This window comes from Pagrus major, chromosome 12 (assembly GCF_040436345.1).
Source record: "Pagrus major chromosome 12, Pma_NU_1.0".
NCBI lineage: Eukaryota > Metazoa > Chordata > Actinopteri > Spariformes > Sparidae > Pagrus > Pagrus major.
Genome location: NC_133226.1, coordinates 28,609,599 through 28,633,052, shown reverse-complemented (window position 1 = coordinate 28,633,052; position 23,454 = coordinate 28,609,599). Strand labels below are relative to the sequence as shown.

The window sequence follows — 23,454 nt, the reverse complement described above, 5'->3', positions numbered from 1 at the left end:
GGACCACGTGCACAGTGGAGTTCTATTAGAGCTGTATGTTTTTCCTCTGCAGCCATGTTGGTTCTGACCCATAATGCAACTGACCCCTGACATCACAACATGACATCACAGCGAGGGGTCGACGATATTGTTTTGTTCAGGGTCGATACCGATCAAAGAGAGACTGATAATCAATATTTAAAACCAATATACATGTACAGAGAAAATAAAACAGCGCTGGAATGTAACGAAGTACATTTACTCAGGTACAGTACTTAGGTATAGTTTTAAGGTACTTATATTTCACTTGAGTATTTTCATTTTCTGCTACTTTTTACTTCCACTCCATTACATCACATGACATCACATGACATCACATGACATCACATGACATCACATTACATCACATTACATCACATGACATCACATTACATCACATGACATCACATTACATCACATGACATCACATTACATTATGGAGGCAAATATTGTACTTTTTACTCCACTACATTTATTGATACCTTCAGTTACTAGTTACTTTACAGATTACATGCTGCATCAGAGCCAAAGTAAACACAGACACAGTGAATATCAGCGCAATGATCCGTCTGTCTGTAACATTAAATGTCCCATGATGCTTTTCACCTGATACTCTGCTCCACATTAACACAACATGGTTTGTATCAAACCTTTTAAACATCTTGTTAGTTACATTTCATCACTGTTGTGATCAGGTGATCTGATCAGAATCATCTGAGTCTCTGACTTTATATTATTATATATTAAAGGACGATGAGGGATAAAACCTGGTCTCCTCCATGAATCATGACGGGACCCTCAGGTTTATCCGGGGACCGTCTGCGGGGTCCCGACCCTCGTGTTGACAACCTGTGGTGTGTGTTGCAGTGCCCTGGTGATCCAGTTGGTGTGTGTGTGTGTGTGCGCGCGCGCGCGTGTGTACAGTAGCTCACACAGTGTCGTCAGGAAGTAGTTCCTGTGTGTTGTCGCTGGATTTACGGATCATTTCACGTCTTTTTTCTCCGTCCGATCACTGAAACAACTCACACACACACACACACACACACACACCTGCCGGTACCGGGAGCCGCTCAGCACCGAGCACACTGACCGAACCTGCACCTGTCCGGACCGGAGACATGCGGACTGGGAGCTGTCCGCTGTTCACCTGCTGTACATGAAGAAACTTCCGGATTGAAGGATTTTAATGGACTCTTGATGGGAACAACGACCGGACCGGACCCGACCCGACCGTTTGTTTGTAGTTTGTTGGTTCAGGAGGGAAGACGAGCCGGACCATGTCTGTGAACGAGCTGTACACAAAGGTGAGCCTTTACCTGCAAAACAGCCAGACGTCACGCTTTAACACGGACAGGTGTCTCATACCTGAGTGTGTCTGATCAGCCGGGGTTTGAACTCCGCTCAGAACTCCATTTAACAAATCGTTATTTTAACACAAACAGGCCTGCGTGTGTGTGTGTGTGTGTGTGTGAGAGAGAGAGAGAGAGAGAGAGAGAGAGAGAGAGATCCACCCTTTCTGTCCGACATGAGCCAAACTCCATGTTGTTTTAACGAAACTCTTGAGAGCTGAGTCACCTGTTAATGTGTGCTCTGTCCTGTCCGGTACATCAGTGATACTGACCCAAAAGTGTCAATACTGTCACAACTATAACTGTGTGTTGGGTTGTAACCGAGCCGAATGAGTGACGACACCGAGCAGAGCTCTTGTCTTGTATCGTGTGTGAGAGTTGGTGTCATAAGCGACGCTGCGCTTTAAAGTGACATATTTTTGAATGGAGTTCAACACGACAGTGAGCGGGCAGGTGCAGGAGCCGCGGTTCACCTGCGTATCAGGCTCGATGGGAGGAGCCTATCAGACCTGTTCATTTTAAAATCAGACTCATGAACAGTCAGACTCATTAACAGTCAGACTCATTAACAATCAGACTCATTATCAGACTCATTAACAGTCAGACTCATTAACAGACTCATTAACAGTCAGACTCATTAACAATCAGACTCATTAACAGTCAGACTCATTAACAGTCAGACTCATTATCAATCAGACTCATTATCAGACTCATTAACAGTCAGACTCATTATCAATCAGACTCATTATCAGACTCATTAACAGTCAGACTCATTAACAATCAGACTCATTATCAGACTCATTATCAGACTCATTAACAATCAGACTCATTAACAGTCAGACTCATTATCAGACTCATTAACAGTCAGACTCATTAACAGTCAGACTCATTATCAGACTCATTAACAGTCAGACTCATTAACAGTCAGACTCATTAACAATCAGACTCATTATCAGACTCATTAACAATCAGACTCATTAACAATCAGGCTCATTAACAATCAGGCTCATTAACAGTCAGACTCATTAACAATCAGACTCATCAACAGTCAGACTCATTAACAGTCAGACTCATTATCAGACTCATTAACAGTCAGACTCATTAACAGTCCGACTCATTAACAGTCAGACTCATTAACAATCAGACTCATTATCAGACTCATTAACAGTCAGACTCATTAACAGTCAGACTCATTAACAGTCCGACTCATTAACAGTCAGACTCATTATCAGACTCATTAACAGTCAGACTCATTATCAGACTCATTAACAGTCAGACTCATTAACAATCAGACTCATTAACAGTCAGACTCATTAACAGTCAGACTCATTATCAATCAGACTCATTATCAGACTCATTAACAGTCAGACTCATTAACAGTCAGACTCATTATCAATCAGGCTCATTAACAATCAGACTCATTAACAATCAGACTCATTATCAGACTCATTAACAATCAGACTCATTAACAATCAGGCTCATTAACAATCAGGCTCATTAACAGTCAGGCTCATTAATAATCAGGCTCATTAACAGTCAAACTCATTAACAGTCAAACTCATTAACAGTCAGACTCATTAACAGTCAGACTCATTATCAGACTCATTAACAGTCAAACTCATTAACAGTCAGACTCATTAACAATCAGACTCATTATCAGACTCATTAACAATCAGACTCATTAACAATCAGGCTCATTAACAATCAGGCTCATTAACAGTCAGACTCATTAACAATCAGACTCATCAACAGTCAGACTCATTAACAGTCAGACTCATTATCAGACTCATTAACAGTCAAACTCATTAACAGTCAGACTCATTAACAATCAGGCTCATTAACAATCAGACTCATTATCAGGCTCATTAACAATCAGACTCATTATCAGACTCATTAACAATCAGACTCATGATCAGACTCATTAACAGTCAAACTCATTAACAGTCAAACTCATTAACAGTCAAACTCATTTACAGTCAGGCTCATTAACAATCAGGCTCATTAACAGTCAGGCTCATTAACAGTCAGACTCATTAACAGTCAAACTCATTAACAATCAGACTCATTAACAGTCAGACTCATTATCAGACTCATTAACAGTCAGACTCATTAACAATCAGACTCATTATCAGACTCATTAACAATCAGACTCATTAACAATCAGGCTCATTAACAATCAGGCTCATTAACAGTCAGACTCATTAACAATCAGACTCATCAACAGTCAGACTCATTAACAGTCAGACTCATTATCAGACTCATTAACAGTCAGACTCATTAACAGTCCGACTCATTAACAGTCAGACTCATTAACAATCAGACTCATTATCAGACTCATTAACAGTCAGACTCATTAACAGTCAGACTCATTAACAGTCCGACTCATTAACAGTCAGACTCATTAACAATCAGACTCATTATCAGACTCATTAACAGTCAGACTCATTATCAGACTCATTAACAGTCAGACTCATTAACAATCAGACTCATTAACAGTCAGACTCATTAACAGTCAGACTCATTAACAGTCAGACTCATTATCAATCAGACTCATTATCAGACTCATTAACAGTCAGACTCATTATCAATCAGACTCATTATCAGACTCATTAACAATCAGACTCATTAACAATCAGGCTCATTAACAATCAGGCTCATTAACAGTCAGACTCATTAACAATCAGACTCATCAACAGTCAGACTCATTAACAGTCAGACTCATTATCAGACTCATTAACAGTCAAACTCATTAACAGTCAGACTCATTAACAATCAGGCTCATTAACAATCAGACTCATTATCAGGCTCATTAACAATCAGACTCATTATCAGACTCATTAACAATCAGACTCATGATCAGACTCATTAACAGTCAAACTCATTAACAGTCAAACTCATTAACAGTCAAACTCATTTACAGTCAGGCTCATTAACAATCAGGCTCATTAACAGTCAGGCTCATTAACAGTCAGACTCATTAACAGTCAAACTCATTAACAATCAGACTCATTAACAGTCAGACTCATTATCAGACTCATTAACAGTCAGACTCATTAACAGTCAGACTCATTAACAATCAGACTCATTATCAGACTCATTAACAATCAGACTCATTAACAATCAGGCTCATTAACAATCAGGCTCATTAACAGTCAGACTCATTAACAATCAGACTCATCAACAGTCAGACTCATTAACAGTCAGACTCATTATCAGACTCATTAACAGTCAGACTCATTAACAGTCCGACTCATTAACAGTCAGACTCATTAACAATCAGACTCATTATCAGACTCATTAACAGTCAGACTCATTAACAGTCAGACTCATTAACAGTCCGACTCATTAACAGTCAGACTCATTAACAATCAGACTCATTATCAGACTCATTAACAGTCAGACTCATTATCAGACTCATTAACAGTCAGACTCATTAACAATCAGACTCATTAACAGTCAGACTCATTAACAGTCAGACTCATTATCAATCAGACTCATTATCAGACTCATTAACAGTCAGACTCATTATCAATCAGACTCATTATCAGACTCATTAACAGTCAGACTCATTAACAATCAGACTCATTATCAGACTCATTAACAGTCAGACTCATTATCAGACTCATTAACAATCAGACTCATTAACAGTCAGACTCATTATCAGACTCATTAACAGTCAGACTCATTAACAGTCAGACTCATTATCAGACTCATTAACAGTCAGACTCATTAACAGTCAGACTCATTATCAATCAGGCTCATTAACAGTCAGACTCATTAACAGTCAGACTCATTATCAATCAGGCTCATTAACAGTCAGACTCATTAACAGTCAGACTCATTATCAATCAGGCTCATTAACAATCAGACTCATTAACAGACTCATTATCAGACTCATTAACAATCAGACTCATTAACAATCAGGCTCATTAACAATCAGGCTCATTAACAGTCAGGCTCATTAATAATCAGGCTCATTAACAGTCAAACTCATTAACAGTCAAACTCATTAACAGTCAGACTCATTAACAATCAGACTCATTAACAGTCAGACTCATTATCAGACTCATTAACAGTCAAACTCATTAACAGTCAGACTCATTAACAATCAGACTCATTATCAGACTCATTAACAATCAGACTCATTAACAATCAGGCTCATTAACAATCAGGCTCATTAACAGTCAGACTCATTAACAATCAGACTCATCAACAGTCAGACTCATTAACAGTCAGACTCATTATCAGACTCATTAACAGTCAAACTCATTAACAGTCAGACTCATTAACAATCAGGCTCATTAACAATCAGACTCATTATCAGGCTCATTAACAATCAGACTCATTATCAGACTCATTAACAATCAGACTCATGATCAGACTCATTAACAGTCAAACTCATTAACAGTCAAACTCATTAACAGTCAAACTCATTTACAGTCAGGCTCATTAACAATCAGGCTCATTAACAGTCAGGCTCATTAACAGTCAGACTCATTAACAGTCAAACTCATTAACAATCAGACTCATTAACAGTCAGACTCATTAACATGCTCATTAACAGTCAACAGATAGATACATCAGCACTTTGTTAAAGCTGCAGTGAGACACTACAGGTTGTTTAGACGTCACAGTGATGTCATGGTGATGTCACAGTGATGTCACAGTGATGTCATCAGACAGTCTGTTGCTGCATTCACAAGCTCCTCTGATGGTTCCACTTCCTGAGAACTCATGTCTTTGGTCAAAGTTTCTCACCATCAGCTCAGTGTTTACTTCCACGAGCATCACATGACGACAGGTCAGCCACTGATCACACTCATCACATCTATTGATCTGCTGCTGGTACCACAGAGGTTGTGCTGTCAGCGGTTGGTTGATCAATTGGTTGGTTGATTAATTGGTTGTTTGGTCAATTGATTGGTTGGTTGGTTTTGTTTTTTCTTATTGTCTTTAAGACAGTGATGAGTGGCTGTTGGTCCATGGCGGAGGTATGCACTCTACTGAGTGCCGTTCTAGTTTCACTAGTTTTTGAAACTTGTTGCTTCCTGTTTTATGTTGATTATAATTATAAACTTGTTATTTTTGAGACAAAATGATGAATCGAGGTGATAAACTCTGATTGATTGATTGATTGATTGATTGATTGATTGATTGATTGATAATCAGCTGTCAGACGCTCTGCTCACACTGAGACGATCCTGGACTGGTGGGCCTCTCTCCTGACTGATGTTAGTGGTTCTGATCGGATCACAGGTGCAGATAAATGTTTGTCTTTATTGAAATCACAGCTCATCAAACAAGAAACAACTGAAGTGACACTGAGCTCAACACACTCGGATCAATCAGTCCACCTCAAATATTATTGCAGTTTTACACAAACCATTGATGGATATGAAGTGTAACATAAAGTATTAATGTAATAATGTAATAATGTTCTGTTTATAGGCTCAGTTCTGTCCACAGAGCCCGCTGGTGTTTGTTAAAAATCATTTTTACACTTGTTAATCTGAGTCAACTGTCTCAGACAGTGTGTGTGGAGGCGGAGCTCTGTAATCCCTCCTGCTGGACTCTGGAGTCCACATCATTAAGTCGGGCCACTTAAAGCCGCTGCACCCGCTGTGAGGTGAAATAATCCGGAGCTGCAGGCCAGCGGGGCCCGACCTGCTGCTCCATCTGTTGCTGTTCAGCTCCGGCACTCAGCTGAGTCACCATCAGACACTGGTGGGCCCCTGCAGACAGTCTCATGTGCTCATGGAACCAAGTCCAGGGCCTCACAGTCCAGGGCCCCTCAGTCCAGGGCCTCACAGTCCAGGGCCTCACAGTCCAGGGCCTCACAGTCCAGGGCCCCACAGTCCAGGGCCCCTCAGTCCAGGGCCCCACAGTCCAGGGCCCCACAGTCCAGGGCCCCACAGTCCAGGGCCCCTCAGTCCAGGGCCCCACAGTCCAGGGCCCCTCAGTCCAGGGCCCCACAGTCCAGATCATGTTTTTAAAAACTGATTCTTTATGAATGAAAATCTGCCCAAGCTGATCCTGATCAGATATTTATGATCTATTATATTTGTCTTCACTTCACAGCTGCACGTTCAGGCCGACTGACAGCAGATCAGCTCTCTGACAGTATGAACAGGATGTTTGTGACAGATGACTTTTTATTGACTATTTCAATCAGACGTCTTCAAAAGTCTTCAGATCAGATAAAACAGAGAAAAAGCAGATCTTTGTTCATCTCGTCTCCTTCTGACACATCACTGACAAAACAATCACTGAAGAAATGATCGATCAGCAGATGAAGTGACGATGACGAGTCGTGTTTTCATCTGTTCATGATCAAACATGTCGAGGCTTCAACTGAACTTTCAACTGAACCGGAGTTTAAATCTTTGAGGCGGGTTTTGGGTCCGGCAGAGCAGGATTAGCCTGAAACACCACAGAGCCCCTGTGTGTGTGTGTGTGTGTGTGTGTGTGTGTGTGTGTAATCCAGTATCTATAATTACATCCAGTGCAGCAGGTTGGCGGGTGGAAGAATCAGTCAGAAATGAACGAGTTAGTGAATCTGCGACTCATTTCATAATGAATTACAGGATTTGGATCAGACTGAATGTTTTCTGTCTGAATGTCTTTGAGGTGTCAGATTATAGAATGAAAGTAACTGTTGTCATGTCCAACTTTTATTATTTAGGTATTGTATGTGTTGGAGATAGGTTGTATTCATTGTTTAAATGTAGCTGGAACGCTTTAAGATTTAATTTAATCTGACTTTAATGTAAACGTTCACACACAGGAGGCCTGAGTCAGCAGAAATGTTCTGACCTGGTCTAGTTTCTCTCCTGTGTTTCTGACGGGAGAACTGGTGGGAAAAAGCTTTGCCGGATAATCTTTAAAGTTTATTTAAGTTCCTTCATCTTTTTCTTGTGAAAGAAATTCTTTTTACAGGTGGAAAAAAAGACTTTTCCTGCCAAGCTTTCTTTCCCCGGCAGTTCTCCCGTCACAAACACAGGAGAGAGAAAATGTGGAAGAACATTTGTGAGAGGATCGAGTGTTCACATGAAGACGAGTGCTTCCTCTCTGGTATCTGTGAGCTTTAGCTTCCTCTGAAAGCTGCTGTCGTCAGATCAAAGTTCCTCGACAGGTACAGGTGGTGTTGTGGCTTCCTGTCAGACACACCCAGTGCTCCCCCTCCTCCTCCTCCCCCTCCCTCCTGAGGCTGATGTCATTGTGCTGACACGTCAGTGGGCGGAGCCTCACAGATTTCACCTGTGAGCGTCTGTGAACAGAAACCTGAACAGACGGCTCGAGTGTCGTCCACTGAGACTGAGTCACGTGACGTGTTGAGGTTTACATCCACCTCTTCAGCTGCAGGCTCGTCTTTATTCTGAACCTGAAGAACAACTCGTCCTCGGCTGTTCTTCTTGTTTCCTCCTCTTCACCTCCACACACACAAACCCTCCCCCGACACAGCGACCGTCCAATCACAGTGTGACAGAGTTTGGAGGGAGGCTTTCTTTTTCTTTTTTCAGTCTGAAGAAACCAGAACACAACAGAGCGAAGCAGAAATGGATGACAGTGCTGTCAGAGTGAACTTTACTGTCTCTGAGAGGAAACCAGAGCTGCAGTCTGCTTCACATGAAACACCATAAAACTTAACGACATGTCGGGTTCAGGAGTTAAAGTGTGTTGTTGAGCTCGGACCACAAGCCTCTGATTACCCTCCAGAGTCTCCTGGTGTCAGAGGGTCGTATTCACAGGAGAGGAGATCTGAATCGTTTCACTTGCTCTGTTGTGGTTCGTCGTCCCTGACCCAGCAGGCTGACGGTCGGCCAGTGTCGGGCCGTGTCGGGCCGTGTCCTGCTCTGGTGGCTCTGATCGGTGGACACTTTAAATCCTTTAGTGCCCAGATGTTTGTCTGATATTGACTTCAGGTGAAGTGATGAAGCTCAGCATCAGTCCTCTGACAGCGTGTTGTACCTACATGTTATCACACAACGTCCATGTCACTCAGAAATACACTGAACACCTTTAATTAAAGTCCTTCAGTGTTGTTTTAGGGAGACGCAGTTTGGTTCTGATGTAACGAGTCTGGTTTGTGGTGAGATGAGTGTGAGACACAGTGATGGTGGAGAGTCTGATGCTGTAAGTCTGGATGTAGGTTGGTCAGCCCCTCCCCCACTCAAAGTATGTGCCCTCAGGCGTGGGAGTCCTCCACCCCAGCACCAACACCACCCCCACCCACAGCACCACCCCAGCACCACCCCAGCACCAACACCACCCCAGCACCAACACCACCCCCACCCCAGCACCACCCCAGCACCACCCCCACCCACAGGAGCATCGTCACAAAGGAAGGTGACGCAGTAAAAACACCAAAACTCCATTTTATATTTCATCTCAAACAACTTTAAGATGTTTCAGAGCAACTTTTACCTTCTAGATATACATAGGTGTGTGTGTGTGTGTGTGTGTGTGTGTGTGTGTGTGTGTGTGTGTGTTGGTCCGCGGTCTCATTCCTGCTGGTGTTTCCTGCTGAGAGGCTCCACATGCAGACGACATGCTGCGCAGCCATTGGTCAGTTTGTGTCTGTGCCCCAGATACACAGACTCTCTGCCGGGCTTCTCTGATTGGCTGCAGAGATTCACCTCCTGACAACTTTTAGTAACGAGATGCACCGTGTGAGGAGACGTCTTCAAACGTCATGTTCGAGGATATTAACTACTGAACATCACAAATCTTCACACCTGAAGAGCTGGAAGCAGAACGTTTAAGATAAGACAGAACTTTATTAAAGCAGAAGGAAATTATGACTCAAAAATAAGAGAATAAGAACAGAAACTTCAGAGTCAGACAGTAACAGAAGAAATGAGGTGAATCCAGGAAAATAAACTACAATTAAAATAGAAAATGTTGTAACATTGACACGTAATGAAAGGTAATACTGTAAAAGTTATATTGTTTGTTGTTAATGTCCAACCTCTAATGATTTATTGACTAGTTGTTGTCAGTTGTTTCATCTAAATGACTCCTGAAACACAAAAACATCTGGAAACTAAAACTTGTTACAAACATGGTGAAACTCAGGTTATCAAGACAGAACGTAATAAAACTTTACATGAAAGATCAGAGAGCTGATTCAGATCTGAAATAAAATATGATGTCATTTACCTGCTCAATATGAATCAGACAGCAGAGTGAGGAGGAGGAGCAGAAGAGGGGCCACAGATAATAAACTTAACAGCAGCAAGAAAGTTAAAAAGCAGATTGATTAAAATCATAAAAATAGCACATAAATAGAAGGGCACTCAGTAGAGCGCATACCTCCACCAAGGCCCACCAGTTCTCTTCAGTACTGCCTCACAGCTACCGGCCACATAATTTGAATTATTGAATTATTTAAAAATGTTCATTATTGATGAAACCAGCTGCAGATGATTGTGATGGTGTGAGATCAGACTAACAGAACTGATCCAGTCGGAGGGACTCTCAGTTTGATTATAGCAAACTTTATTGATCCCAAACAGACAAACAGGAGAACTGATTCACTGTCAGTTCCTCCAGACAACCGACCGGCACCGAGAGGCAGAACAATAACACACATCTGTGAGTGTGCGTGTGTGTGTGTGTGTGTGTGTGTGCGTGTGTTTCTTTTGTCCCTTTAATGCAAATCAGCTTCACTGAAACCAGCACGTCATTTGAATAAACACACTCACACACACACGCTTCTCTGTATTACCTGAGGTCACGTGACCCGACGACTCGTTATGTAACTTCACACAGATTTACTGAAGCTAAATGTGACGACCCAGACCCAGACCCAGACCCAGACCCAGACCCAGGACTGAGCAGCCTGATGCTGTGTGAGGTCACTGTATTTAAATCTGACTGCAGCGTATTAATCTAAATCCCGCGTGCTGACTCGGCACTCTGTTTCTGTTCATCATTATTTATCCTGCTGACTCGGCGTTTACAGATAATCTGCTCCCAGCAGAGATGAACTGCTCCACGGTGTGAGGACACAGGAGAAGAATCAGCCCGGCTCGTCGTCCTAACGCCTCCTCGTCCCGTCCTGAAGCAGGCTGACACGTTTCATATCTGAGGATGTTTGTTGGCTCATATTTACACACGTTTGCGTTTGTGTTGTTCGTTTCTGTCAAAGTCACACTGGTTCAAATTCACCCTGTCTGTGCCCAGAGACGATCGTTCACATCAGCTCCTGAGAAAAACAGAAGAGTTGTGTTCATGTTCTGTTGAGTGGTTCTGGCAGCGGTTGGTTTACACCTGGTGTTACAGCAGGATCTGATCCGATACGTTATCTGATCCGGCCTTTGTGTTGAGGAGCTCGATGCTGCTGCGTATCAGCCCCGCACCCCCCTGAAGAGTCACAGTTTTGTGGGTTGAGTTCGAGGAAACTTTCTGATGTGCGTCAGGTCGTCCTGATGGTTTGATGACAGCAGATGTTTCAGTCTCTCTCAGCTTCCTGTCGGCTCCCTGTCTACACTTAAACAACAACATATTTAATTGAGCTACAAACAAACACGTGTCTCAGTGTTATGATGCGTACAGATGACATCACGCTGTACAGATCTTCATCTGGTCACATTCTGTTCGCGACACATTTACACTTGATTAGCGTTCATTTCTCTTTATCCTGATATCGTGTCTGGATATCGTGATCACGTGTTAATACCAGGTGTCAGGTGATCCAGCTCCACCGTGAGGCTCACGTTGTCTTCAGGGTTTAGATTCATGATGTCCTCCACAGCTCTGCGGGAGCCGCTCAGCGTTCAGGAGTGTTTGTCATGATGAAGTCTCGTCTGCTGTAATTTCCACAGAAATGATAATCAGTGAGAGTTAACGAGGCCTTTGATCAGGACCAGAAACTGTGTTAATCTACAGAAACAGACGCTCAAAAAGAGCTGATGATTATCATTCATTACTGTGAGGAGACGAACAAACAGGTTGACCCAGGATCTCATGCAGGGAGGAAAGTAACTAACTACAGTTACTCAGTTACTATAGTTAAGTTCAGTTTTCGGGTTGTTTTACATCTCAGAGGGAAATATTCTACTTTTTACTCCACTACATTCAGTCTCATCCTGCAAAGTAACTTGTAACTAAATGAATCAAATAAATGTGGTGGAGCAGCAGAAGTGAGAGCCGTCAGTGAACTTCACGAGCTGATCTGTCCTGAAGCTGCTGCTGCTGATTAACGTTGTGTTGTGTTTGTTTCAGTACACTCGGGTCTGGATCCCCGACCCTGACGATGTGTGGAAGGCTGCAGAGATCACCAGAGACTACAAGGAAGGAGAGGCTGCTCTCCACCTTAAACTGGAGGATGAGACGGTACTGACCCTCTGAGGACGCTCTGTATGAAGACATGTCACAACACGCCAGTTTAAAGATCAATAGTATGAGACAGATTCAGCGACTCAGGTTTCACTTTCACATGATCCCGACAGACAAGACACAAGAGTGAATCGATCCATCGAGACGGATCTATAAATCAATATGCAACATGAAGTCTACTGAAGTTAGCATGCTAACCAGCTAGCTGAGGTCACAGCTCCATCAGGCCATTTAATTAAACTGCTACCATTGTCCCGGGACACGAGCGACAGAAGTGTGTCCGACTCCATCACAGCAGGTGGCGATATGCACCGTTTCAGCTAGCTGCTACCGGACCTTCATCTGCTCGACCCATTACGACACGTACAGAACAAGTTAGGAAGAGTAAACAACAACATGAACTGTCTCCTCGTCGGTCCAAACGTGTATTTCTTGTTGTAGCCCTCGACATGTTGAAACCTTCCTCGGCTTCTTCTTTTGTATTTCCCGGCTTCCTGAAACACATTTGAACGACTTCCGGGTCAAAGCCCAGCGGGGGGACTGATGTGCAGGCACGAGGCCTGAGCTGATATACTGTACTGTATATATATATATATATATATATATATATATATATGTGTATATATACATATATATATGTATATATATATGTATATGTATATATATATATATATATATACATATATACATATATATACAAATATAGATTACTGTACTGTAGATTAATAATCACAGATTATGCAACGTGTCTGAGTTTTATATATGAGATCAGCTGATGACATCAGTCCGGCTCTACATTCAAAACCATAGACGAGTAAATGAAGGCGTGTGACTACTGCAAACCTCTTCAGAGGACATTATTTGTATTAATCTGTATTGACTGTGTACTGACTGTGTACTGACTGTGTATCGTGTGTTGCCTCCAGCCTCTGGAGTACCCCGTGGGTCCGAAGAGTAACCCTCTTCCCTTCCTGCGTAACCCCGACATCCTGGTCGGGGAGAACGACCTCACTGCTCTCAGTTACCTGCATGAACCTGCCGTCCTGCACAACCTGCGAGTTCGCTTCCTGGAGTCCAACCACATCTACACCTACTGCGGTCAGTCGCTCACGTTACGGCTGCTCCCTCTTTGTGATTATTGATATGCTGCAGTGTCTATAAACTGTTTACACGTCTCAAATTCAAAGCAGCTTTATTGGCAGGACAAGATGAATTTGTGCTGACAAATCATTTTAAATTCATGCAACACGTCAGGAAATCATAAAAAATACAAATATATGATGATAATTGTTTAAACATGTGCATCAATAAAAACATGACTAGAAATATGATATAATTATATTCATGATGGTTTGAAATCATTCATCAGCAACGTTCTTCATTGAACAATGAACATGTTTAATATTCTATAATTAACTCTCACATCGTCTTATTAATGCTGACAGCTGGTTCAAGGACTCAAAGGTGTGTGTGTGTGTGTGTGTGTGTGTGTGTGTGTGTGTGTGTGTGTGTGTGTGTGTGTGTGCAGGGATCGTGCTGGTGGCCATCAACCCGTACGAGCAGCTGCAGATCTATGGAGAGGAGGTCATCAACGCCTACACCGGGCAGAACATGGGCGACATGGACCCTCACATCTTCGCTGTGGCTGAAGAGGCGTACAAACAGATGGCCAGGTCCGGTCTCATGTTGATCCGATCAGATGGTCCGGTCTCATATTGATCTGATCAGATGGTCCGGTCTCATATTGATCTGATCAGATGGTCCGGTCTCATATTGATCCGATCAGATGGTCCGGTCTCATATGCATGTATATGAACATCAGCCCCAAACATGAAGGATCAGTGGGGCTCTCACTGAGCTCTGCTGTGTTTGTGTTATTAATCAGGGTGTTAATCATCAGATTCTTCGGATGTGATATTTGCTGTCACGATAAGCTTCAGTTCTGTCTTCTGATAATGAGACCAAATCTGCTGGATCATAAATATACAGACAGTAACTTGAACCATCAGCTTCAGTGATGGTCTGAGGCCTGGTGTCAGAACCAGACTCACAAATACTTTATTGATCCCTGAGGGGAAACTGCTTGTGTTACAGCTGCTCCCATTCAGAAGTCTTAGAAAATATCCAGAAAAATAAAAACTATAAGCAAGAATTATAAAAATAGAACAGAAATATAAGAAATGTACATTCTACTGGAAATATATCTATATACACAGTGTAATCAATGTGTGTGTGTGTGTGTGTGTGTGTGTGTGTGTGTGTGTGTGTGTGTGTGTGTGTGTGTGTTGTAGAGATGAGAGGAATCAGTCCATCATCGTGAGCGGAGAGTCCGGAGCAGGAAAGACGGTCTCTGCGAAGTACGCCATGCGTTTCTTTGCCACCGTCGGCGGCTCGGCCAACGACACGAACGTGGAGGAGAAAGTCCTCGCCTCCAGCCCCATCATGGAGGTGAGCATCTCTGAGGCCGCCGGGGCGACTTCCTGTTTGATTCAAACCATAAAAACTTTACACTTGTTCAGGTTCATCGAGGAATTAAAGGAGCAGTTCAACATTTTGTGAAAGTTTGTCTGTATGCTAAATCTGAATCTACAGCCAGCAGCTCCTTAGCTTAGCTTAGCATAAAGACTGGAAACAGGGGGGAACAGCTAGCCTGGCTCCATCCAAAGGAAGTGAAATCCACAGGCCAGATCTTGTAAAACCCGCTCATCGTCATCTCTGATCTGGTTTGTTTTGTCCGAACAAAAACTTGAGCGTAGAAACGACGTGTTGTGATGCTACAGACTGTTTCCTGTCAGGGATCTCTAACTTCCTGGAGTCTCAGCTGGTTGCCTGGCAACATCTCAGAGGCAGGAAGTAGTCCAGCACATAACGACCCGTAACTACTTGTGTTTTTGATCCATCAAGTCATCCAGCTGTATGTTGCCTTCATACGTTTGAACTGAAACAGGAAGTGGTTTTCTTGTTCTGCAAATCAAAGTTAATTTTTTTTCTTCTTTGCGTGTTAACATGTTTAATGTTCTGTCGATTATTAACATGAAGACAGATGTTGTTTCACTGCCTTCCTCCTGTGGATCAGACAGTAACTCTGAGCTGCATCATGAAACATGAGCTCACACAGATTCTGTTGATCTTCGTCTCACTCGCCTCAAACACGAGCGCCGACACACTGATGTGTTGATGATGCTGACGACACTGAGCCGTCTGTCCAACAGGCCATCGGAAACGCAAAAACGACTCGGAATGACAACAGCAGTCGCTTTGGAAAGTACATCCAGATCGGTTTCAGCCGACGGTACCACATCATCGGAGCCAACATGAGGACGTACCTGCTGGAGAAGTCCCGGGTGGTTTTTCAGGTGGGCTGGACTCAGTATACAGTATAAAGTACACAGTAAGCAGTATAAAGTACACAGTAAGCAGTATAAAGTACACAGTAACAGTATAAAGTACACAGTAAGCAGTATAAAGTACACAGTAAGCAGTATAAAGTACACAGTAAGCAGTATAAAGTACACAGTAACAGTATAAAGTACACAGTAAGCAGTATAAAGTACACAGTAAGCAGTATAAAGTACACAGTAACAGTATAAAGTACACAGTACGGGGACGTCCTGCTTGTCTCTTTGTACAAAATGTTTGAGCTGTTGGTTTTTTGTCCTTCAGGCGGAGGACGAGAGGAATTATCACATCTTCTACCAGCTGTGTGCTTCAGCCAGTTTACCAGAGTTCAGAGAGCTCGGCCTCAGTGAGTCCACCTGTCTGTCTGTCTGTCTGTCTGTCTGTCTGTCTGTCTGTCTGTCTGTCTGTCTGTCCACCTGTCTGTCTGTCTGTCCACCTGTCTGTCTGTCCACCTGTCTGTCCACCTGTCTGTCTGTCCACCTGTCTGTCTGTCCACCTGTCTGTCTGTCTGTCTGTCTTCTGATCACTGTGTGACCTCTCAGCTGTCCTCAGGTACCTGCTCCAACCTCACACTTACTGTAGAGACGCTCCAGCCCCACTGATGCTCATGTTAGTTTAAGCTCCAGTCTCAACAGACTCACAGTCTCTGTGATGGTTCTGAACCTTCTGAAAGCAGCATCAGGATCAGCTGATAACATCTGCTGATCCAGGAGGCGATGTGTGGTGGAGCCCTGGAGGAGACGGACGTTGTAGAAACTGTTTCACAGGATGAAATCATCTTTATTTGACTGAAGATTATCGTTGTTTAATAATTAATCAAAGGAGTGAAGTTCTGTTGGAGCTCAGATGAATTCAGATGAATTCAGATGAATTCAGATGAATTCAGATGAACTCAGATTAATGTCACAAGAGCCCGAAACTCCAACAGTTTGATCTGAGCTGCGTCTATAATCTTCAATACCAGCAGAAATAATAATGATGATATTTCAATATTTTGTTTTCATCTATTTTCTTTGGCCTCCACAGTTCAGACACATTTATCTTTATGCCCTTAGTGTTCCCTCAGTTGTTCCCTGTGGTACCAGACGTGATTTCTATTATCAGTATTATGAAGGTCTTGTATTGAAGTCCTGCAGATCATGTAGCAGGTCTCTGCTCGTCTGAGGGCCTCAAGTGATGGCTCCACAAAGAGACTTGTTTTTATTCTTCACCTGAACTGATCTGAGAGCAGCTGTTCACACTGGATATTGATAATGTGATGGACAATCTGATTAATCCCTTCAGTGAGATGATATTTCTGTGCTGACAAACACTTCTGGTTCTGGTCCTTTTTGTCCCTCAGCCAGCGCTGAAGAGTTCACCTTCACGTCTCTGGGTGAGAACATCTTCATCGAGGGAGTGAACGATGCTGACGACTTCATAAAGACCAGAGAGGCCTTCACGCTGCTGGGTGAGCGACAGCCATTCATATGTCTTCACCGAGGAGACGGACTCACTTCACTGCAGAGAGAACAACTCAGAACACAGCCAGAACAGGACCGTCTCTGTTAAATGTGCTAAACCTGTGTGTGTGTGTGTGTGTGTGTGTGTGTGTGTGTGTGTGTGTGTGTGTGTCAGGTATAAAGGAGAGCAGTCAGAGCAGCATTTTTAAGGTCATCGCCTCCATCCTTCACCTGGGCAACATCGAGATCTGCTCGGAGCGAGACGGAGAGTCCTGTCACATCTCGGTACGTCACCATGGTTACTAACTGATGATGATGATGATGTTGAGCAGGTCAGAGTGTGTGTCCGTCCTCTAACAGGTGAAGCTGTGTGTGTGTGTGTGTGTGCGTGTGTGTGTGTGTGTTGCAGAGGGACGACGTCCACCTGCAGCACTTCTGCCGGCTGCTGGGGGTGGAGCAGCAGCAGATGGAGCACTGGCTCTGTCACAGGAAGTTGGCCACCGCGTCCGAGACGTACGTGAAGAACATGTCCAGCAAACAGGCGAGCAACGCCCGCGACGCGCTCGCCAAACACATCTACGCACACATGTTCGACTGGATCGTGGAGCACATCAACATGTCTCTGCAGACGTCGTCCAAACAGCACTCGTTCATCGGAGTCCTGGACATCTACGGGTAAGACGGAGACATTTCATCTGCTCAGGATCTGAGACATCCTGTAATCTGACCTCAGAACAGCTGATCTGACCTGAGAACAGCTGATCTGACCTGAGAACAGCTGATCTGACCTGAGTACAGCTGATCTGACCTCAGAACAGCTGATCTGACCGTTAGCCTGCAGCTGTAGCAGGAAGACGATCAGCTGACTACTGCAGGGTCACATTGTTGGATCTCAGCTCCTGGTTGCGGGGTTCTTGTTAAAGTTCTGGTATGATGATTTAAACCCGGGTGGTGATTCTCTCTCTGGTTCCTGTGGTCTCTGTCTGAACCTGGTTCTTGGTGTCCAGGTCTGTTTTCCTGTTGAACTCACTCAGACGTCTGTTTGATCGTCTGCAGGTTCGAGACGTTCGAGGTGAACAGTTTTGAGCAGTTCTGCATCAACTACGCCAACGAGAAGCTTCAGCAGCAGTTCAACTCTGTGAGCGCCTTCTGTCTGTAGACGACCTGAAGCTGATCTGATGCGTTCACGGTGAATGTCGCACATTAACCGAGCCGGTCGTTGTGTCTCTGCAGCACGTGTTTAAGTTGGAGCAGGAGGAGTACATGAAGGAGCAGATCCCCTGGACGCTCATAGACTTCTACGATAACCAGCCCTGCATCGACCTGATCGAGGCTCGACTCGGCATCCTCGACCTGCTCGATGAGGAGTGTAAGGTGAGAGTGGATATCTGATGTGACACACATGGTGGAGTTAGAGGTGACACTGTTTAAAGGAACGTGCTGTTGAGAAAACCGTACTCGTGTTGATTGATCAATGAAGATAACGATTAATTATAATAACCATATAAAATAACCAGATTCTGATCCGTCCCAAACAAACATGTCTCCTTTGATGTGGAGGAACAGATCTGTGGGTCGGATCGTCTCTGCAGCTCTGCGATGTGGACGCTGCACTTTTGTAATTTCAGTTGTTTTATGATAAATCGTGCAGCTTTAATAAACATAAATAATAAATAAATAAACTGTTGTTGAGTTTATCACAAAACAACAGATTTCATAAACTCTTCATATGTTTTATGTGTAAAAATCTAAATACTCGAGTATCAGTATCTCACAAATGTACTCAGTTACTCTCCAGCACTGTACTGAGTGCAGCTGGGGGCAGCTGGGTGCAGCTGGGTGCTGCTGGGTCGAGCTGGGTGCAGCTGGGTGCAGCTCGGTGCTGCTGGGTGCAGCTGGGTGCTGCTGGGTGCAGCTGGGTGCAGCTCGGTGCTGCTGGGTGCTGCTGGGTGCAGCTGGGTCGAGCTGGGTGCAGCTGGGTGCAGCGGCAGGTGATCAGAGCTGCTCATTAATTCATCCTCTGTGTGTGTGAAGTTACTGATGAGGATGTGGAGCAGCTGGTGTTCAGAGCGCAGGAAGCCTCAATACAAGTTTAATGTCCTCCTCCACTTGTTATATAATCTGCTGCCTTGTTTCAGGTGCCAAAGGGAACGGATCAGAACTGGGCTCAGAAGCTCTACAAGCAGCACTCGAGCAGCGCTCACTTCCAGAAACCTCGTATGTCCAACGTCTCCTTCATCATCATACACTTCGCCGACAAGGTGAGCGGACGATTGAACAGGTTAACACGTCCACAGACACGTAACCGCAGCACACAGGTGAGAACGAGGACAGACGGATTAAAGACGGAGCGTCTAACATCCTCGGGCTGTCCGTCCAGCACAGTGTGTCTCACGTCCTCAGGCTGTCCATCCAGCACAGTGTGTCTCACGTCCGTCCAGCACAGTGTGTCTCACGTCCTCAGGCTGTCCGTCCAGCACAGTGTGTCTCAGCACAGTTTGTCTCACGTCCGTCCAGCACAGTGTGTCTCACGTCCGTCCAGCACAGTGTCCCGGTTCAACACAAAGGAGCTTCAGTGTGTCCAGGATGAATCTGCAGATTAGATGTTTGTCAGGCCTGAAGACGCGTCCACACAGGACGAGGAGGGAGACGCTGTTAATCGGAGGAAACTGATGTGTTTTAATTTGACTTCACAGCCGACTGATGAATGATAAAATCACAGGGTGTCGAGACTCCAGTATTCACTGCATTTGATTTAATTTTACATCAGTGGCTTTATGTCCTGACAGACAGCAGCAGCTTGACTTCATGTCCAGATAAAGATTTTAGATTTAGAATCAAAATCATGAACATCATAAAATCCATCGTGTTAATATGTTTGTCTCTGAGGTCCGGAGGAGAAAATCAAAGTAGACGAGACACGACGAGTCAAACTGTTTGAATCTTTTATTGTAGAAGATGAAACATCAGGCAGAGTTCAGACCAGCTGACCGACCTGACGAGGAAACTGTAATCATAAGTCAGGACAGCTGAGTGTGATGAGGCCCGATGATGTCATGCCTCTGTTGTGATGTCATGTCTCTGTTGTGATGTCATGCCTCTGTTGTGATGTCATGCCTCTGTTGTGATGTCATGTGTTGTCTTTAATGAAGGAGCTCATGATGTCACTGATGTGTCCACAGGTGGAGTATCAGTGTGAAGGCTTCCTGGAGAAGAACCGAGACACCGTCTACGAGGAGCAGATCAACATCCTGAAAGCCAGCCAGGTAAGAACCACAGAACCAGAACCAGAACCAAAAAAACACAGAACCATAGTAACCAGAACCAAATAACCACTGAAACCACATTGAACCAGAACCAAAGAACCGCAGAAGCAGAGCCACAGAACCAGAACCACAAAGACCAGAACCACAGCTCCACACGTCTGACTCTGTGTTTTAAACTTTTATATATTTTTTTTATTTTGGAGCTTCTCCTGAATCAAATAGAGGAGAGGACACACATCAGGATCTGTCGGACCGGTCTGTTCCGGTCTGTTCCAGTCTTGGTTAGTTGGAGCTGGTCCGTTCCGGTCTGTTCCAGTCTGTTCTGGTCTGGGTAAAATAAACTAAAGTGTGTCCCTGGTCTCACGTTAATGTGCCTCCCCTGCGTTGTGACCTCCTCCTTCTCCCTCTGCAGTCTGACATGAAACCAGTCAGGCGTGCTGTCTGATGGAGGGTTAATGGGACCAACTGGGACGAAGCTTTTGTCCGTGTTCACTCATGTGAGGCTGGTCCAGGGTCAGAGGTCACGTGGTGAAGGCCTGTGTGTACTGAGCTTCCCTGTGTTCATGTGACAAACAGTTCAGTGTGTCAGCATCGAACTGTTTAGTGTTTCTCAGGACACGGGTGTTTTAGACCCACTGTGACTGTGGTGGTTCTGAAGCTGGTGGTTGTGTCCACAGCTCAGCTGAGCTGCTGTACCGGACTGTTGTGTTTCTGTTGTTATGAAGGTACATGTGATTATCATGTGATGGATGAGGTCAGACTGAGTCAACATGGCCGCCTGTTTCCCCTCAGTTCCAGCTGGTCGCAGATCTGTTTCACGACAAGAACGACGTCTCCTCCTCGAAGTCGTCCAGAGTGAACGTCCGAGCAGCCAAGTCGACTCCCAAAGCTCCCAACAGAGAGCACAGGAAGACGGTGGGACACCAGGTGAGCCCCACGCCGCCCCCTGCAGGACTCTGAGTCTCCACGCTCAGGTTGATCACATGTTTCTCTTCCTGTTTCAGTTCCGGTCTTCTCTTCATCTGCTCATGGAGACTCTGAACGCCACCACCCCTCATTATGTTCGCTGCATCAAACCCAACGATGACAAGGAGGCCTTCTCGTGAGTCCACCTGACCTCCTCACCAGCACCTGACAGCATCACCTCATGTCACTAACATCTGTTAGGGGTCAATACAGGTTATTAGATATCCAGGGAATCAATAACAGATAACTGGAACATTTACAGTAAACATAAAGATCTCAGTCTCAAAGTTGAGACTAATTAATGATGTAACTAACTACACTCCCCTCAGGTTCTGTTCTCATGTACAGCTTTGAGGTTCTTGCTGCAATATTTTCATGTTCTGCTCCTCAACACTTCAGTTATTTATTAACTTTAGTTATAGTTACTTTGTTTTGCAGATGACGAGCACAAACATGCTGAATATCAGCCCTGATAATCAATCAGACGGGTTATCACTTCACTTCTATAATCAAACACCCAGTGATGAAGGTAAAACAGTTACTGTAGTTCAGCAGGTGGAGCTGCAGCACTGAGTGTGATGTCACCTCCTGATGACATCATCATGTCCATCCTGAATAAACGTCCATAAATCCACTTCAGACAAAACTCAGAAGGCCGACAGCTCGTCTGCAGGCTCGTCTGCAGGCCGACCGCTCGTCTGCAGGCCGACCGCTCGTCTGCAGGCTCGTCTGCAGGCCGACGGCTCGTCTGCAGGCTCGTCTGCAGGCCGACGGCTCGTCTGCAGGCCGACGGCTCGTCTGCAGGCCGACCGCTCGTCTGCAGGCTCGTCTGCAGGCTCGTCTGCAGGCCGACCGCTCGTCTGCAGGCCGACCGCTCGTCTGCAGGCCGACCGCTCGTCTGCAGGCTGCTGTTTACACGTGACTCATTAACTGTTTACAAAGTGGCTCCGCCCACTCTGACAGAAATATAACAGAAGAAGAAGAAGTTTATTTTGCTACATTATAGAGAATATTCAGTTTATTCACACACTTTTCACGTTCATGTTTGTTGAGCTAACGTTAGCTAATGAACAGACGAGTTATCCTCACATCCAGCCTGCAGCGAGTCCTGCTTGCCGCTCGTCTCCTGGTTCATCACACATAAGACCATAAAACTGCTGTCAGCAGCTGCCTTCAGAAAGCTCCAGCCGTTCTTGATTTGCTCAGCTGTTCACTGGATTCAGGCTTCATTCATCTTCTGTTTTGAGTCCTTTAACTCCTCCCAGACGTCCAGCACATAAGTCGTATCATCACACAGCAGTTGTGTTTTTGTGTCTCCTGGAAGAGACGTCACTTCTGATGTTCCCCCACGAGAGGCGAGCAACCAGAAACATTATATTTAGCATGAGGATATCACAGGTTTACACCACCCTCTCCATCTGAAAGACAGAGCAGGTCAGATGAGGCGTATTTATGGTGATTATTAGTAGAATATTAGTGTCCATGTGACGGCTGCTGCCCTCAGATAAACACTGACATGTTTTCACTCCTGCTGCCAAATGAAATGAGGCTCAGTCACATGTTTCCTATCAGTGGGCTGCTCACAGCTCCCAGTCTGAGGCAGGCAGTCAGTCTGAGGCAGTCAGTCTGAGGCAGTCAGTCTGAGGCAGGCAGTCAGTCTGAGGCAGTCAGTCT

General features: G+C 44.5%; 1 protein-coding gene across 2 annotated transcripts in view; it reads left to right on the top strand.

The window, feature by feature from the left end:
- Nucleotides 1–980: 980 nt before the first annotated feature.
- Nucleotides 981–23,454, top strand: part of myo5b (myosin VB) — a 37,941-nt gene continuing 15,467 nt past the window's right edge. For both annotated transcript variants that reach the window (XM_073477526.1, XM_073477525.1), the window contains exons 1-16: nt 981–1,322; nt 12,594–12,704; nt 13,634–13,805; nt 14,236–14,380; nt 14,999–15,155; nt 15,920–16,063; nt 16,371–16,452; nt 17,449–17,556; nt 17,724–17,833; nt 17,958–18,223; nt 18,605–18,686; nt 18,782–18,922; nt 19,687–19,809; nt 20,731–20,814; nt 21,607–21,741; nt 21,819–21,916. In XM_073477526.1, coding sequence (XP_073333627.1) covers nt 1,296–1,322; nt 12,594–12,704; nt 13,634–13,805; nt 14,236–14,380; nt 14,999–15,155; nt 15,920–16,063; nt 16,371–16,452; nt 17,449–17,556; nt 17,724–17,833; nt 17,958–18,223; nt 18,605–18,686; nt 18,782–18,922; nt 19,687–19,809; nt 20,731–20,814; nt 21,607–21,741; nt 21,819–21,916 — 1,985 coding nt within the window. In that variant the 5' untranslated portion in view covers nt 981–1,295. The remainder of the gene's footprint in view (nt 1,323–12,593; nt 12,705–13,633; nt 13,806–14,235; nt 14,381–14,998; nt 15,156–15,919; nt 16,064–16,370; nt 16,453–17,448; nt 17,557–17,723; nt 17,834–17,957; nt 18,224–18,604; nt 18,687–18,781; nt 18,923–19,686; nt 19,810–20,730; nt 20,815–21,606; nt 21,742–21,818; nt 21,917–23,454) is intronic.